The sequence below is a fragment of the Nicotiana tomentosiformis genome, chromosome 7 (genome assembly GCF_000390325.3).
Source record: "Nicotiana tomentosiformis chromosome 7, ASM39032v3, whole genome shotgun sequence".
NCBI classification, from domain to species: domain Eukaryota; kingdom Viridiplantae; phylum Streptophyta; class Magnoliopsida; order Solanales; family Solanaceae; genus Nicotiana; species Nicotiana tomentosiformis.
The window spans coordinates 86,629,285-86,646,423 of record NC_090818.1 but is presented as its reverse complement, the minus strand read 5'-3'; the positions used below and the strand labels follow the sequence as shown (position 1 = coordinate 86,646,423).

The 17,139-nt window shown below is 39.2% G+C and overlaps 2 protein-coding genes across 2 annotated transcripts; both read left to right on the top strand.

Annotated features, from left to right (window-relative positions):
* The first annotated feature begins 2,238 nt into the window (after window positions 1-2,238).
* LOC138895937 (uncharacterized) lies at window positions 2,239-3,855 on the top strand. The gene is made up of 3 exons (XM_070180700.1): window positions 2,239-2,810; window positions 2,892-3,535; window positions 3,581-3,855. Exons 1-3 carry the CDS (start codon window positions 2,239-2,241, stop codon window positions 3,853-3,855), a joined length of 1,491 nt encoding a protein of 496 aa, XP_070036801.1.
* An 8,306-nt stretch (window positions 3,856-12,161) lies between these two features.
* LOC104097240 (transcription repressor OFP2-like) lies at window positions 12,162-13,229 on the top strand. Its single transcript, XM_009603788.4, has one exon. It carries the CDS (start codon window positions 12,257-12,259, stop codon window positions 13,169-13,171), a length of 915 nt encoding a protein of 304 aa, XP_009602083.1. The 5' UTR covers window positions 12,162-12,256; the 3' UTR covers window positions 13,172-13,229.
* The last annotated feature ends 3,910 nt before the right edge of the window (window positions 13,230-17,139 follow it).

Sequence of the window (17,139 nt, the reverse complement as noted above, 5' to 3'; positions counted from 1 at the left end):
TTGATCGTTTTTAGGTAGTAAATTAGTCACTTACACATTTTGTAAGAAATCTCTTGAATCGATAATTTGTTTGAGTTTGAATCAGTCAAAAGTTAATCATAAGTCTTCGTGGGAACTATACTCTACTCACTACTCTATTACTTGACGAACCAGTATACTTGCGTGAGTGTGTTTGGTCGCAACAAGTTTTTGGCGCCGTTGCCGGGGACTTAGAAATTAGCTACTTGACTGAGTTAAGCTTTTATTAGTCATTTGTTCAAGTTTTAATTTTTAGTTTGCCTTGTTTGTGTTAACGCAGGCTTTTCTCTTGAATGCATAGGAGTAGAAGCACAAACAACCTCCTTCCTCTTGATCCTGAAATTGAACGAACACTTCATAGAGTGAGGAAGGAAGTCGAAGCTATAACTAGAATAAAAAGAGAGTTGGACATCGTAGTTCAACCACTGCCAATAGAGATGGTAGGTAATGAAGAGCGTCCGGTGATAGAATCCGCAAGGCCCAATCTTGCTAATATGACTCAGGCTACTGTGAAGCGTGATATCACGGGGTATTTTGAAGTCAAACAGTACATGGTACAACTGATTCAGTCCACGGGGCAATATGTGGGTCTATCTCATGAAGACCTGCAGAGGTACATTCAGAACTTCCAGGAAACTATGGACACTTACAATTATCCGAACGTTTCCAAGGACTATGTCAGAATGACATTGTTTCCCTTTTCATTGCTGAGGGAAGCTAAGGAATGGTTGCAAAAGGAGCCTACGAACTCAATCCACACTTGGGATGATCTAGCAAGGAAATTCTTAATCAAGTTTTTCCCCACTAAGAAGACAAAGTCATTGAGGAGCCAGATTCTTGGGTTCCAACAACAGGATAGTGAGACTCTTCGTCAAGCTTGGGAAAGATACAAGAAGCTACTTAGAGACTGCCCGCATCATTGTCAGACTGATGAGGTGTTGGGTCATACTTTCATTAACGGGCTAGACAAGACATCAAAGATGAATCTTGATTTAGCTTGTGGGAGAATTGGAGGGACCGTTGCACCCTCAGTAGGTGTAGGGACATGTGCGGTCTGATAAGTTGTAGTAGAATCAGAGAGTGTAGTAACTGGAGTAATATTCTCACTCCTTGGGTGCTCACCCGCATCATTAAATATAGAATCAACTGCCACTCCTGGGGTGACATTGGATCTTTGGCTAGTTTTTGCCTTCTTCTTAGCGCCATATACTGAAAGTTAGAGCAAAGAAAGAGTTAAAGGAGGAACAATCTTATAATAAGCTTTATCGCACGATCGAGAACATGAAAGAAGGGTATTATTCCTAAATGCCCAAATAGCATCCTAATTATAGATGTGGTCAACAACACACCGATAAGAAGGACTCTACTAGACACGGCCCCGAGACATCCTAGGACACTTTAAAACCTTAGGCTATGATACCAAGTTTGTCACGCCCTGAACTCGTGGAACACAATTATGATTGCGGTTGATGTCTCTAATGATATGGCCTAACCGGTCGGGTCGTGATTGGACTCCGTGCTAAAAGTACGGTGGTATTGGTATTGTGAATATTAGAATCGTGAATGGTGGCATATTGGTACTAAAGACCTCCCAACTTAAAAATATGAAAATTTATTTGAACATTGTCTTGATCCTAATTTGAGGTTTGACGTTATTTGAGGCTTCACTGATATTATGATTGTACTTGCTCGTATTATTTACCATTTTATTGAGGGAGTGTTTTATCATTAATACTAGTACTATTCCATATGTACTAACGTGCCTTTTGTCCTGGTTTCACAGCAGGAGACACTGATCAGTGATAGCGGTACACTCTCTTGCCAGCAGACTTGGTAAGCCCCACTTTATTTCGGGGTCATGTATCTTTTGTTCCTTGTGTATTGTGTTTGAGGTATAGCTGGGGCCATGTTGTCGGCATTATTATAATACTCTTCTGTATCTATTAGAGGCTCCGTAGACATAGTGTGGGTTCTATATTGGTGCTGGGGAAGTCAAACCATGTTATGTTGTGTTTGAATTACTTGTTCCACTTTAGACCATGAAAATGTGTGTCAAATTTGAGACTCTAAAATGAAGTAACTAATGGTAAGAAATTGGTATTGCAGACATGATCACTTTATTGTTTGATTAACGAAAATATGTATTCTCTTTATTCATGAATTAGTTTGGGTAGAAGAAAATCTAATAGGCTTGCTCGGCCGGGTTCACTCGGTTGTTGCATGGTGAGGCAGTATAGTGAAATCCAGCTCCTGCTAAACAATTTAACTGCTAATGATCATAATTGGCAAGGAGATGGGGAATCACGAAGAGCAATTAAACAGAAAGCAGCCGGTGTAATTGAGCTTGATGACTTCTCAGTCATGAGAACAAATATAGCAAAATTGGCAAATCAGATGAATAGAATGACAATGCACCAAACACAACAGATGCATCATGTTCAACAGATGTCTACTTGCTGCGAATTATGTGGTGATAGTCATACGAGTGACATGTGCCCCACGAATCCTGAATCTATCTATTATGTGGGGCAACAGATTAGAGGTCTGATGAACCAGCATGCACAATATGGGGACACTTGCAATCCAAATTGGAAGAATCATCCTACCTTCTCATGCAGTGGAAATCAGCCGACTCAGAATCATTATAGTCCCCAAGGAAATTTTAATCAACCTCAGAAGCCACCCCAGAGAGTAGAGGAAAGCACAAATGACTTGTTGAAGAAGCTTCTGCTTGACAACCAACAACTCCTGACCGATTTCAGAAATCTCGAGAGACAAATGGGGCAGTTAACGTCAAATCAAAATACTAGACCTGCAGGCGCTCTTCCCAGTGATACAGAGAAGAACCCTCAAGTTAATGCAGTTACACTCAGAAACGGGAGGGAATTAGAAGAAGTGCCAAAGAAGAGAAAGTACAAGCCTATACCTGAGGGGGAGTTGATTCCTAAGGCAACACATAAGTCAAAGAAACATGATGCAAGTTCAGAGCAAGTGAATGCTACAAGGCCACCACCACCTTTCCCCCAAAGATTGCAGAAGAAGAATGATGATCGCATGTTCAACAAATTTCTCTCTATGTTGAGCCAGGTTCAATTGAATATGTCATTGGTAGATGTACTTCACGAAATTCCAAAGTATGCTAAGTACATCAAGGATATAGTGGCTCACAAGAGGAGATTTACTGAATTCAAGACAATCGCACTTACTGAGGAGTGCACTTCACGGGTCCAAAACAAGCTTCCTCAAAAGCTTAAGGATCCTGGCAGCTTCACCATCCTTGTGCAAATTGGTAATATCGATGTGGGTTGTGCTCTTTGTGATTTGGAGGCAAGCATAAATCTGATGCCCTTGTCCTTGTTCAAACAATTGGATCTGGGAGCTCCAAGACCAACCACTTTGATGTTGCAACTAGCTGATAGGTCCATAGCCTACCTTGAAGGAGTGATTGAAGATGTGTTGCTACAAATTGGGAAATTCATCTTCCCAGCAGACTTCATTGTCCTAGATTATGAGGCTGGTGAACAAGATCTAATCATATTGGGATGACCTCTTTTGACTACAGGTGATGCAATTATTAAAGTGAGAAAGGGAAAAATGATTATGAGGGTGGATAACAAGGAAGCAGTCTTTAACGTCTACAGGGCGATCCAACTTCCCCGCCATTATGAGGAGCTCTCTACCATATCTGTTATGGTGCTGGATGAGCAACTTATTGACACGAGTGTATATCTAGACGACTCTCTAGAGAAAGCACTCATGTTGTTCGATAGCTTGGAGATTGATGATGACGTTGAAGAGATGATGAATATCCTAGATGCATCATGTGATTACATGTAGGGATTAAACCCCTTTGAGCCCCTAAATAGGCCAAGTGGGCCTCCTGCAAAGCCGTCGATTAAAGAATCTCCAAAATTGGAGCTTAAACCCCTGCCCCTCACCTTCAATATGCTTATTTTGGTGGTTCTGACACTTTACATGTTATTGTTTCTTCTGACTTGTCTAAATTGCGGGAAGAAAGGCTGTTGAGAGTGCTACGTGAGCACAAGCGAGCAATTGGGTGGACGATGTCTGACATTAGAGGCATTAGTCCAGCTTTCTGCATGCATAAAATACTCATGGAGGACGGATACAAGTTAAGTGTAGAGCAACAACACCGCCTAAATCCAATCATGAAAGAGGTGGTAAGAAAAGAAGTGATTAAGTGGCTTGATGCAGGTATTGTATTTCCAATCTCTGATAGCAAATGGGCAAGCCCCGTCCAGTGTGTGCCTAAGAAAGGGGGGATGACTGTAGTGGTTAATGAAAATGATGACCCGATTCCCACAAGAACTGTCACTGGGTGGAGAATTTGCATAGATTATAGAAAATTGAACAATGCCACTCTAAAGGACCACGTTCCCCTCCCCTGTATTGATCAAATGCTTGATAGATTAGCTGGACAGGAATACTACTGTTTCCTAGATGCCTATTCGGGGTATAATCAGGTTGCTATAGCCCTAGAGGACCAAGAGAAAACTACATTTACGTGTCCCTATGGCACGTATGCGTTTAAGAGAATGTCCTTTGGTCTCTGTAATGCACCTGCGACTTTTCAAAGGTATATGATGGCTATTTTTACTGACATGGTTGAAAGATTTGTGGAAGTGTTCATGGATGATTTTTCTATGTTTGGGTATTCTTTTGATAATTGTTTAATGAACCTTGATAAAGTGCTTGCTAGGTATGAAGAAACAAACTTGGTGCTAAACTGGGAAAAGTGTCATTTCATGGTACGTGAAGGTATAGTCTTGGGGCACAAGGTGTCCAAAAATGGTTTGCATGTGGACAAAGCAAAGGTGGAAGCGATTGAAAAATTGCCCCCACCGATATCCGTCAAAGGCATTCGCAGTTTCTTGGGTCATGTAGGTTTTTATCGTCATTTCATTAAAGATTTTTCAAAAATTTTATTCTCCTTTGTGCAGGCTCCTTGAGAAAGATATACCCTTCAAGTTTGATGATACTTGTTTGAAAGTATTTGAGGAGCTGAAGGGAAGATTGGTAACTGCACCAATTATCATTGCCCCGGATTGGGCGCAGCCATTTGAGTTGATATGCGATGCGAGTGACATAGCAATTGGAGCTATTTTGGGGCAAAGGAGGGAGAAAATATTTTACTACATTTATTACGCGAGCAAAACTCTGAATCCAGCCCAGATGAACTATACTATCACTGAAAAAGAGTTGCTTGCAGTGGTGTGGGCGTTTGACAAATTCAGATCTTATCTAGTGGGAACCAAAGTCATCATCTACACTGATCACTCAGTTATAACGTATTTGTTTGAAAAGAGAGATGCCAAGCCAAGGCTAATTCGATGGGTCCTCCTCTTGTAAGAATTTGACTTAGAGATCAGAGATCGAAAAGGAACAGAGAATCAAGTGGCTGATCACTTACCCAGATTAGAAAATCGGGACCATGTAGCTGAGGAGGGTCAATCAAAGAAATATTTCCTGTTGAGCAGTTATTAGCAATCACCTCGAGTGAAGCCCCGTGGTATGCAAATTATGTGAATTTTATTACAAGTGGGGTGATGCCACCAGAATTGACACCCGATAATAGAAGAAGGTTTCTACATGATGTGAGGATCTACATGTGGGATGAGCCATTCCTATATAAGCAGTGCGCATATCAGTTGGTACGAAAGTGTGTCCTTGAGGAGGAGATGAATGCGATATTGCATGACTGTCATGCTTCTCCATATAGAGGTCACCATGGTGGGGACAAAACTTCCCAAAAAGTGCTGCAATCGGGTTTCTATTTTCCAAAATTGTTTAAGGATGCACACGACTTTGTTAAAAAGTGTGACAGGTGCCAAAGAACCGGAACAATCACGAAGAAGCACGAGATGTCCTTGCAAAATATTTTGGCCGTAGAGCTCTTTGATGTTTGGGGAATTGATTTCATGGGACCGTTCACATACTCTAATAGTCACAGGTACATCTTGGTGGCATTCGACTATGTGTCTAAGTGGGTGGAAACCATTTCTCTTCCTACTAATGATGCAAAGGTAGTGGTAAACTTTGTAAAGAAGCACATCTTCACATGCTTTGGGACTCCAAAGGTGCTGATAAGTGACGGAGGAACTCACTTCTGTAACAAATTGTTGAATAATATTCTAGCAAAGTACGGAGTTAAGAACAAGGTTGCCACCGCCTATCACCCCCAAATGAGTGGTCAAGTGGAAGTGTCAAATAGAGAGGTGAAGCAGATTCTAGAGAAAACGGTAAGTGGAAATAAGAAGGACTGGGCCGGAAAGCTTGATGACGTATTATGGTCATATCGAACTGCATACAAGACCCCCATAGGTACTTCTCCGTATAAGTTGGTTTATGGGAAGGCATGCCACTTGCCCGTTGAGCTTGAACTCAAAGCCTATTGGGCGATTAAAAAGCTAAATATTGATATGGAATTAGCCGGCGAGAAGCGGTTGTTACAACTTAACGAGCTTGATGAGTTTCGGTTGCACACATATGAAAATGCCAAATTGTATAAAGGAAAGACCAAGAGGTGGCATGACAAGCACATCCAACATCGTGAGTTTGAGCCAGGTTAAGAAGTTCTCTTGTTTAATTCGAGGTTGAAGCTTTTCCCTGAAAAGCTTAAGTCTCGATGAGTAGGTCCTTTCGTTGTGGTAAGTGTGAGGCCTCATGGAGCGGTGGAATTGCGTGATACGAGCTCAAGTGGTACCTTCTTGGTAAATGGGCAGAGAGTAAAATATTATTGGAGTGGTGACATTGTACGTCACAAGACCTCATTGGACTTAGCCGATGCTTGAAAACGTGTTGAGTCGTGCCGCGACGTTAAATCAGGCGCTTGTTGGGAGGCAACCCAATTTTTAATGCTTTCGTAGCTTAGTTTTTTTGTTTTATTTTATTGAGAGTACAAAGGTTTTATTTTCGTTGTAGTTATAGAAATCATAGGCAGGAATGGTGTTGGTGTGTATAATGTATGTATTGAATGCTCGGGTTAAGGGTTGTTTATATTTGAAAAAAAAAAAATATATATATATATATATATATATATATATATATATATATAGCGAACGAGCGCCCAGGTCAGCGCCCCACACTGCCTGGGGCGCACTTTACAGAAGCATCACAACCCTCAGCGCCAAGCCCAGCGTGGGGCGCTGGGCTAGGTGTCAGGTAAGGTGTAAAAAAAAATTTATTTTGTTTTTTTTTATTTTTTTTAGACCCAACACCCATTAACCCGACCCAACTACCCATTCCTTCTCACATACTAACCCACAACCAATTAACCAAACCCAACCCTCACCTAAATTAAAATAACTCTAACCCAAAACCCCACCCACCCTCTCCCGTAACTCTCAAACGACCCCCACTCTGTCTCTCTTTCTCGCCATTGCTCTCTCTATCCTTCTCTCTCAAATTCTTCAAATTTTGTTGCTAACCTTCATCTCAAGACTCAAAGGTATATTCTTCTTGTTATCCTTTTCCTTGTAATTTGTAATTTCTTAGTATATTTTTAGTTTTCTTTGTCCAACAACCCCCAATCACCTAGGTCTCTTTGACATGTTTTGTTCTTATGGTGGGTGGCCTTATTGTGCACGAAATTAGTTGCCAATATTGGTTGTGAAGTTGTATTTGAAGTAGTAAACTACAATTCTCTCTACTTCATGTCAATTTGGGAGGGCCACCTTGTTCCACCATTGTTGCAATAAGAAAAGCAAAATTGATGCCCACAAGGTGTTTGCTAAAATGCCTAAGAGTGTGAATTGAACACTGGTGAATTCTAAGTAGCCGAGTGTTATTGTATATGTGGTTGGGCGAAGTGTGGGGTCTTTGGAGGTATTGTGTCTTATTGTAAACTCTTGTAAGTAGTAGTTAATGTACTATATTAGTGTAGTAAATTGGACTCTAGCATTTCTTGCTTGCACTACGGTTAAGTTATGACCATGTTCGCCTACTTGAATGGTGACATGGAGAAGTCTTGAGTACCTATCGTTTTGTGATGAAACATTAGTGTATGTTGAACCGCTATTGTGAGTAGATTATACATAGCCTTCGGTTTTAAGTGTGGGGTCACCTTCGCCTCTCACGATAACCTTGGACGAATTTCTTGATTCATTCTCACCTTTGTGTTTGTCGTGTGTAGGTTGTTATGGCTTGTGAAAGTGTCGCCAAAGGAAAGGGGGTGGGAAAGTCCTCCGCCACTACTCCCCCTCCCAAAAAACGCAAGCAAGGTGAAGGTTCTTCCTGGCAAGCTAAGAGAAAGTAGGTTGTTAGCGGGTCGACAAGGCCACCACGGCCTCGGGTGGATCAAGTTCGAGAAGACGCCATCAAATGGCATGATAACTTTGTGCCATATGGGAAATATGTCTCCGAAATGGGGATTAATGTGAAGGCCCTAGAAAAGAACTTTCTGAAGGTGCTTGCCAGGTTGGTAGAAATGAAGATGGAGAAACTCAAGGAATGCCCGGGCCCTGCGAATCTGAGCATGGTGCGCGAGCTATACGCCAATTGGAATGCGGACTTGTTCCGATCATGTGTCCGAGGGAAAGAGATACCACTGGACAGGAGATCCTTGTGTGCATTTTTGGGAGTTAATAGCCCTAATCCACGGAGGCTACAAAAGTTCGTCAAAAGTCCACGCTACCGGGCAATACGTCACACACTTTATGGCGTTGATTCTAATGCAAAGTGGACGCAGACTAAGGGAAATTCCCACCTTGAGATGCTCCGTTTTGACTTCAACAAGACGGCTAAGGTATGGAAAAACTTCGTGCAGGCTAGATTGATGCCCGTCGAGCATAACAGTGAATGCACTCGCGCTCGAGTGTGTGTGATCTACTTTCTGATGACCGGGTGACCCATAAATATGGGTGAGCTCATGCTTGGGGAGATGGCCCACACCCGCTTTGGGGGAAGGATCAAAAGGTTTTTCTTTGGAAACCTCCTGACACAGTTCATGCTATCCCGTAGGGCACCGGAGTACCCTGGATATGATGAGGTAGTGGAGGCACCCAAGGCATTGCTAGACGTCACATCTCTACTGGAGTCCACATCAAAGCTAAGCCAGGCGACAAGGAACGAGAGGGACGAAAATTTTAACAGGTATCTTTATAGTTCCCTCAATGTGATAATGAGCAGGCTAGGGGTGTCGGATGAGGAGCGCATGCATTTGCGAAATGATTTCTCTAGTTCCTCCAAGGAGATGTTGGGCATAGCACTGGGAAGTCCCATCCATATGTCTAAGGATGAGAACGCTTACAAGGGATCTGATGATGAAGATGCGGATGATGATGACGTTACGGGGCCCATGGCTTTGGTGCCCTTAGGAGATGATGATGAGCCCAGAGCCGGGGCTGGTGGGCATCCTGAGGAGGTGGACTCCGACTAGCAAGGAGTTCTTTCTTTCTACCTTACCTTGTTTTGAATTTGTTATGCATCGGGGACTATGCATTGTTTAAGTGTAGGGTGGGGGAATACTTCTTGACTTGTAATTGTATAAAAGTTATTGTTAATATTTTGTTTTATACATACATATATATATATATATATATATATATATATATATATATATATTAGATTAGTTTAGAACTAGCATAGTCTAGTTAGCTAGTAAAAAAATAAAAATAAAAATTCAAAAGAAGTTCGTACTTTTCCCGACGATCGATCTATTGGACAATTTTTTTGAGGGATCAAAGTCCGCTTAAAAATACCAAAAATATTTTCCTTTGTTCTTTTAGGATAGTTAGGTAGTATCCCTTGGTTTTTCTTTGGACGCTGGTTCTTTTCCAAGGGTGTAGCTCGAAACGGGTGTTTTTATTTTTGTTTTTTTTAGGAGTAGGATAGGGAGAAAATTGAGGTGCTCTGAGGTACCTTTTGACATGTTTGGTGTTGGCACGTTAAGTTATGGCATGCGCTCAGTCTTCCTGAATATTTGATTTGAGTTGTAATGCCCAAGTAAATTAAGTAGCCTACTCTTTGATGTTTTTTTCTCAGTTGGTTGACTTGTATGCCACCTAGTGCATTATTGCTTAAAAATTCTCAACTTGCTTGCTTTCTTGACTTGAGAGTCGAGCAGAACCGTCTTGATTGAGTTAAGTGCAATGTGTGTGTAAGGATTGGTGATATTTTGTACTATTTTGTGTAGTCTAGAACTTGCCCTGTGTGTTAATCGAAGCGAAATCGTTAAGTTGTGCTAGTCTAGGAGATGACGTAGGCGTTTCTTGCTTGACCATAGGAGTGCTTGTCACTCATAAATAAAATTTTTTCGTTGCTAGCCCCTTTGAGCTTATAGACCTTTTCTTTGGCACCCACACTACAAGTTGTATCACTATTTTGTTCTTAATTTGAGCTTGTTGAGCATTTACCTCTTAAGGCACTTAGTCGCTAAGTTGAGAGATAGGGGAGTGGCTTTCAAGTGGAACCATAGAAGGGCCCTTAAGGTTCATTAAATTTGTGAAAAGAAAAAAAAAGGTCACTAACCGATGAACATTAATGTATGGAGTGTGTGGAGTAAAGAAAAGAAGAAAGAAAAAAAATAGTAGTTCAAATAATGTAGAAAAACACACACCTATCTTTCAAATTCGGGCTAGTGGGAATATAGAGGTGCTTAATTGAAAAGAGGGTTATGTTATATATGGTGTATGACAAGTGAATTGGTTGAAAAGAAGATGTGCTCAATTTGCGAGTGTAGCGTATTAAAGTGCTTAGGAGGGTTAGTCGCTAATCCTAAATGTATCTTACTCGTCCCTTAGCCTACATTACAACCTTAAAGTCCTAATTGATCCTAGATTTGGCTAGCTTAGATTAGTAGAGATATGCACTATGAGCAAGCTTATAGTACGACTACGGGATGCACATGAATTATTTGTGAGAGTGAGTGGATTTTGTTCAATTGTTTGATATCCTCAATTTATGTTCAACAACTTTGAACGTTTGGGATAATTTTGTATTCACTCTTTTGCTTGTGGTGAGGGCACTTGGTCTCATGACGAATTGGTGATGTTGTACACTTCTTTTATTGGGTGAGTGCGTGAGTTGAGTATGCTTAGTGGTAACGAGTCGTTGTATGAGGTAGGGTGGTTGTGGAGAGGTTTCTTGAGTTAGTTGAATAGCATTGTATATACTTGGGCTAGTTTAAAAACGGGAAGAATGTGAAGTTCGTGTGTTCGTGCTTAATTGTCGGTATCAACATAGTCAAAAGATAGAGTGTTTGATTGAATTAATTGTGAATTGCTCTTTCATAGTGATGCGTATGTTTTGGGGTGTTAATGTAGTTCCATTGCTAGAATACGAGCAAGAGTCTAAGTGTGGGGTGTTGATATTCGGCTTAATGTATGCATATTTTGATGTATATTGCCTTGCATTATGATCATGTCTCGTAGATTTCAGATGTATAATATGATGATTTGTGCTAATTTGTAGTATTTCTATGTGTAGGAATTATTCGCATGCAATTTGGGACGAAAGTGCGCGAATTGGAGCGAAAACGGGAAGAAAATGCAAAAGTGCACATTTGAGGGCCACAAGCAGCGTGGGGCGCTGCCCGTGGCGCACAAAACAGAAACTTGGGAAGCTAAGCGTTAGGGCCAACGCCCCACGCTGCCCTGGACGCTCAAAACGTGAACATGTCTGAACATGTCCTATTTCGACTAGGACTCGGTTATTTCGACCCCAAGACACACCCAAATCATTTAAAAGCCAACCTGTTATAACATAGCTCCACCCCTGTTGACATATAATATTTTAGAAATCAAGCAATTTAACCTGTTATAAAAGGCTACTTGCCTATTCTCCAAGTTACTAGTTCTACTAATTAGGGTCCAAGTTATTAGTTCTACTAATTAGGGGTTGTTACCTTTAAAGTAGCCTGCTTGAGTAATTTGTTTTCACCATTTGCATACAGAGGTCTTTAAACTCTTGTATTTTTTTATTTTGTGATTGTTTCTGAAGTGTAACGAAGTAAAATACCCGTACTGCAAGAGAGCTGGCAAAAAATAACTGGCTTGTGCACAGCAGAAAGAAGTATGCAGTTTGTGATGATGAAAGAGAGGGCATTTTTATAAAAAGCTGGCTCCACTTGTCCTTCGTGCCATGCTTTATCAATATATAAGGGACCCCTACCTTATTTCAACATTATATATCTTCTGCTTATTTCACACAACTTTTCATTCTTTAGAAGTAAGTCTTAAACCAACCATCTCTGAGTGAAAAAAAAGAAAGGTATTCTTTAATGGGAAATCACAAATTTAGATTATCAGATATACTACCAAATGCTTGGTTCTACAAGATAAGAGACATGGGCAAATCCAAACCCCATAAAACCTCTGCCTCCAAGAAGAAAAACCCTTGTTCTAGTATGCAAAAAACACAATTTTCACAACCAAGATCATCCTTTTATTATGCTACAGAGTCTATTAGAGTTGACAATTCTGCTGCAAATCTCAAAACTTTGAACTCTGATCAACCAAGAAGATCATCTAAGAGAAGAAGCAAAAGAATGACCATTTACAAGCCCTCTCCTAAGAATATTATTGACTCTGTTAATAATTCAGATAGCTTCCCGGAATTTGACTTGCTTAAATCTCCATCTTCCGAATTCGACTCTGCTTCTCAATCTTTCAACGGTCTTGCCTCCTGGTCAAGTTCTTACTTCAGTTCTTCAACTACTGATATAATCATAGATATGAATGAAATAATTTCAGAAATTGACCTTCCTCCAATTCTCACAAAGCCAGCAAAATCCCATAATAGCAAGCAACAAAGTCAAGAAAGCATTAACACTAAAAGAGAAAATTCTGCTCCCAGAAAATCGTCTACTGGAGTGAAACTGAGAGCAAAAATTAAGGGGCATGGCAGAAAAAGCGTGTCATCCTCAAAAAAGCGTGTCTCCAAAAAAGAAAATTTAAAGTCAAAAAGAAGGAGCTTTTCATCAGGGAGCTTTGCAATAGTGAAAGCTTCATTTGATCCTCAAAAGGATTTTAGAGAATCAATGATGGAGATGATTCTGGAAAACAATATTAAGGCATCAAAAGACTTGGAACATCTTCTTGCTTGCTATCTTTCTTTGAACTCCGATGAGTATCATCACCTTATTATCAACGCATTTGAACAAATTTGGTTCAACTTCTCTCACCTTCACTTGTAAATTCATTCCTTGTGAAAATCGTAATTAATTCTAGAATACACTTCTTCTTTTTGGCTCATGCTTTTCATTCTTTGATTAGCTTCATCTTACTTCGAGTATTCATTTAGCCAACAACTTCCTATTAGCGTATTCAATATGAATTGGCTACATTACATGAAGGTAGAAGGAGAAGTTTTAAAATTATATATACCTCGCTAACAGAGAAAATGAACATTTCTAATTGGTTATAACTTTTTTTTTCACGATGTTTATATGAAAAAGTTGTTGTGAGTCAACTTAACTTAATAATTAATCGTGTTGTTGTAAATCAACTAAATAGGTAAAAACACTTTTACATTAACAGAACAATAACTCAAAAGAAAATGTCAGTATCTTCCGGAAGACAAAAAAGTGTAGGATTGCATATAGGTGCCGGGCCTTATTTACTGATTATTGTTTTTACTTTTCATCTATTTCCAGGTTCTTATGATATTGTTATTCTTTCTATGGTTTCTGTTGATGGTACCGATATATTATCTCTTTTTGTCTTCTTGAGCCGAGGGTCTATCAGAAATAGCCTCTCTATTCCCTCGGGTAGCAGTAAGTTATGCGTACGTACTACCCTCCTCATATCTCACTTGTGGGATTTTACTGGGTCGTTGATGTTGTTCTTTTTCTTGTTTTTGTAATACGAAAACTCTATGCACACAGAGACCGATCCTTTCTATCAACTATTTAATTAACGAAACCCGCAAAGAAATTGAATGAAAATATTGTGTTGAAAGTTTTCTCAAAAAACTCAACTCAAAGGTAGAAGAACAAGAAATAATTTTCTTGTAATAGTATTTTCTCTCTTAGTTTTGTATTACACTCTCACTTTCACAAAGTGATTTTCTTCGAGATTTAATGGGCAAATCTTCCTAATCACCTTTTATATAGCATCACTTATAAACCCTTTTCCTATTGGAATTTTTACCTTCCTATACTATATATAAAATTTTATTACCCTTCCTAATCAAGTGTTTACTTAATTAGATGGACATATTATAACGATCCGACTTGTCATTTTGTGAATTGGCGTCCCATTCAACGACTTAAGGCATCGAGCAGCTTCATAATATGTATTATAATGTACGTGTATGGTCCAGTTTGGTTTTCGGAAGATTCGAAATTAAAATAAAAGAACAATTCTTACTTTTGAAGTTTAAATGAAAAAAGTTGACCGGAGTTTTGACTTTTGAGCAAACGACTCCGGATTGGAATTTTGATGATTCCAATATTTTCGTATGGTAATTTCGGACTTAGGTGTATGTCCGAAATTAGATTTGAAAGTTCGTATGTCAATTCGATGTATTTTGGCGAAAGTTGAAAAATTGAAGATCTTTAGAAAGGTTGACCGGGAGTTGACTTTATTAATATCAGAGTCAAAATTTGATTCCCGAAATTGGAACAGATTCATTATGTCATTTATGACTCGTGTGCAAAATTTGAAGTCATTCCGGATTGATTTGATACGTTTTGGCGCAAATTATAGAAGTTGGAAGATTTAAAAACTCATAATTCGATTCGATGCGCGATTCGCAGTTTTCACGTCGTTTGACGTGGTTTGAAGCCTCGACTAAGTTCGTGTTGTATTTTGGGACTTTTTAGTATATTTGGTTGGGGTCCCATGGGGCTCGGATGGGTTTTTAACGTGTTTGGTGTTTTGTCATTATTTTGAGCATAAGCATATAATGATCCAAAGGTCCATTTTTAGTTCTAGAGATCGAAATTTGATTTCGAGACTTCTGGAAGTTTGATAATGAATTATAGGAATGATCTGGAATGTTTGATCTAATTTCATCAAGTCGCGATTGGGTTTTTAGCGCGAAATATGAGTTAATTGTTTAACGAACGATGTTGGTATCACATTGAGAAAATGAGCTCTCACTTGAGTTTCGATTAAACAACTAGGTTCGTATTATTATTTGTGACTCATAGGAACAAGAATTGTCGAATTACGAGTTCGTATGACGGAGTTAGAGTCTTTTTAGTGAAAAATAAATTATTGGTGTAAACAGTTCTAGTGTGCACCTTTAGCGACCAGATAAGAGAAAATGAGCTCTCACTTGAGTTTCGATTGAATAACTAGGTTCGTATTATTATTTGTGACTCATAGGAACAAGAATTGTCGAATTCCGAGTTCGTATGACGGAGTTAGAGTCTTTTTAGTGAAAAATAAATTGTTGGTGTAAACAGTTCTAGTGCGCACCTTTAGCGACCAGATATGGCACTTTTAGCTACGCGAATTGGACTTTTAGCGACTAGATTAGTGTTTTTATTGGGCACAAACTTAAGGACCAAAAATGGTCATTTCCTTCATTTTGTTTTGAATTTTTGGAGCACGGTTCTTGGGCAATTTTGAGGATTTCTTCAAGACTTCAACTTGGGTAAGTGTCTTATATCTGAATGTAATTATATTTCATAAATCCATGGTTATATTTATCATTTAATTCGGATTTAAATGGAAGAAATTGGGATTTTTGCAAAATTGTTCCAAAAATAGAAATTTAAGATTTGGAGGTCGAGTTGTTATCAGAATTTGATAAAATTAGTATGGTTGAACTTGTATCAGAATGGGTGTTCAAATTTCGTGAAAATGTTGTCGGGTTTCGAAAGGCGGGCCCCGCATTGACTTTTGGTTGACTTTTTAATGTGAAATTTTAAATCGACGTTACATTATCTGGAATTGTTTCCGACGAATTTTAATGAAGTTATACAATTAATTTGGATAGATTTAAGCTGTCTGGAGGTCAATTCAAGCAAGAAGGCTATTTTGAAATATCGGCCTAACATCAAAAAGGTAAGTATCTTATCTAACCTTGAGTGGGAGAATTACCCCTTAGGCATTGAGTCTTATGTGGAAATTGTGTGATTGAAAGCCATGTACGCGAGGTGACGAGTACGTACTTGATTTATATGTGCAAATTATACCCGTTAAAACTTGTAGACACCCTTATGTATTAAATTGGAAAATTATTAGAACTTATTAAATCCTTTTTTTGTCATGCCTCATTTCTTGCTTGCCGAAGTTGTTTTTATATGATAATTTGGTGTGATTGCCACTTTAATTTTTATGTGAAATGTCGTGGTTGGTTGGGTTGACATTTCTTGGAAATAATTTTAGTATGGATTCCTTATCTACAAATAATTAATTAATAAGTTTAAAATGAGGCATTAATATATATATTTATCAAAAGTTTTGATTGAAGAAGGCGTTGTCCTATGCTGAATTACCTTTCCATCTCTGTTGTTATTTTTGAGTTTTTATATACGTTGTGTGGAGCCTTAGGCTATTTGCTATGAAATTTATTGATTTTATTGTATCTTTGGAATTGGTTGTGGTCGTTGGGTAATTAGTGATATGAGCTAATTGTGTTGTGTTGTTGTGACAATGTTCCGTGTAAATTGTTGGGTGATTTGAGTTATTGTTATGAGGACATAAGGGTGATATTTCACTGTTTATATTATGCGGACATATGGGTGGCATATCATTATTGTTATGTGTATTGGGGTATTATCTGGGAGGAGAGATAAGGGAGGCTATTATAAGGAGAGATAAGGGTGGCTATAGGAGAGATAAGGGTGGCTATAGGAGCGATAAGTGTCACGCCCCGATCTCGAGGAGCGCGACCCGCGCTCAACCAAGTGAACCCGACCGAGCAAGCCTGTTAGATTTTCTTTTAACCAAACTCATCCATGAATATAGAGGAGATGCACTCCATTAATCAAACACTGCAAAGATTTCATTAATAACTCTCATTTCATTTCCATTACCAGTTTCATTCATAATTTCCAAAATATTACAAGTTTATAGATATAATGAAAAGCATGCTTGTCAAATACCAACCTTTTTAGTTCAATTCCCCACATCAAACACTACCTACAACCTGTCTATGGAGCCTCTAAGTATAACGGAAGAGTAATATGAAAATGCCGGCAATAAGGCC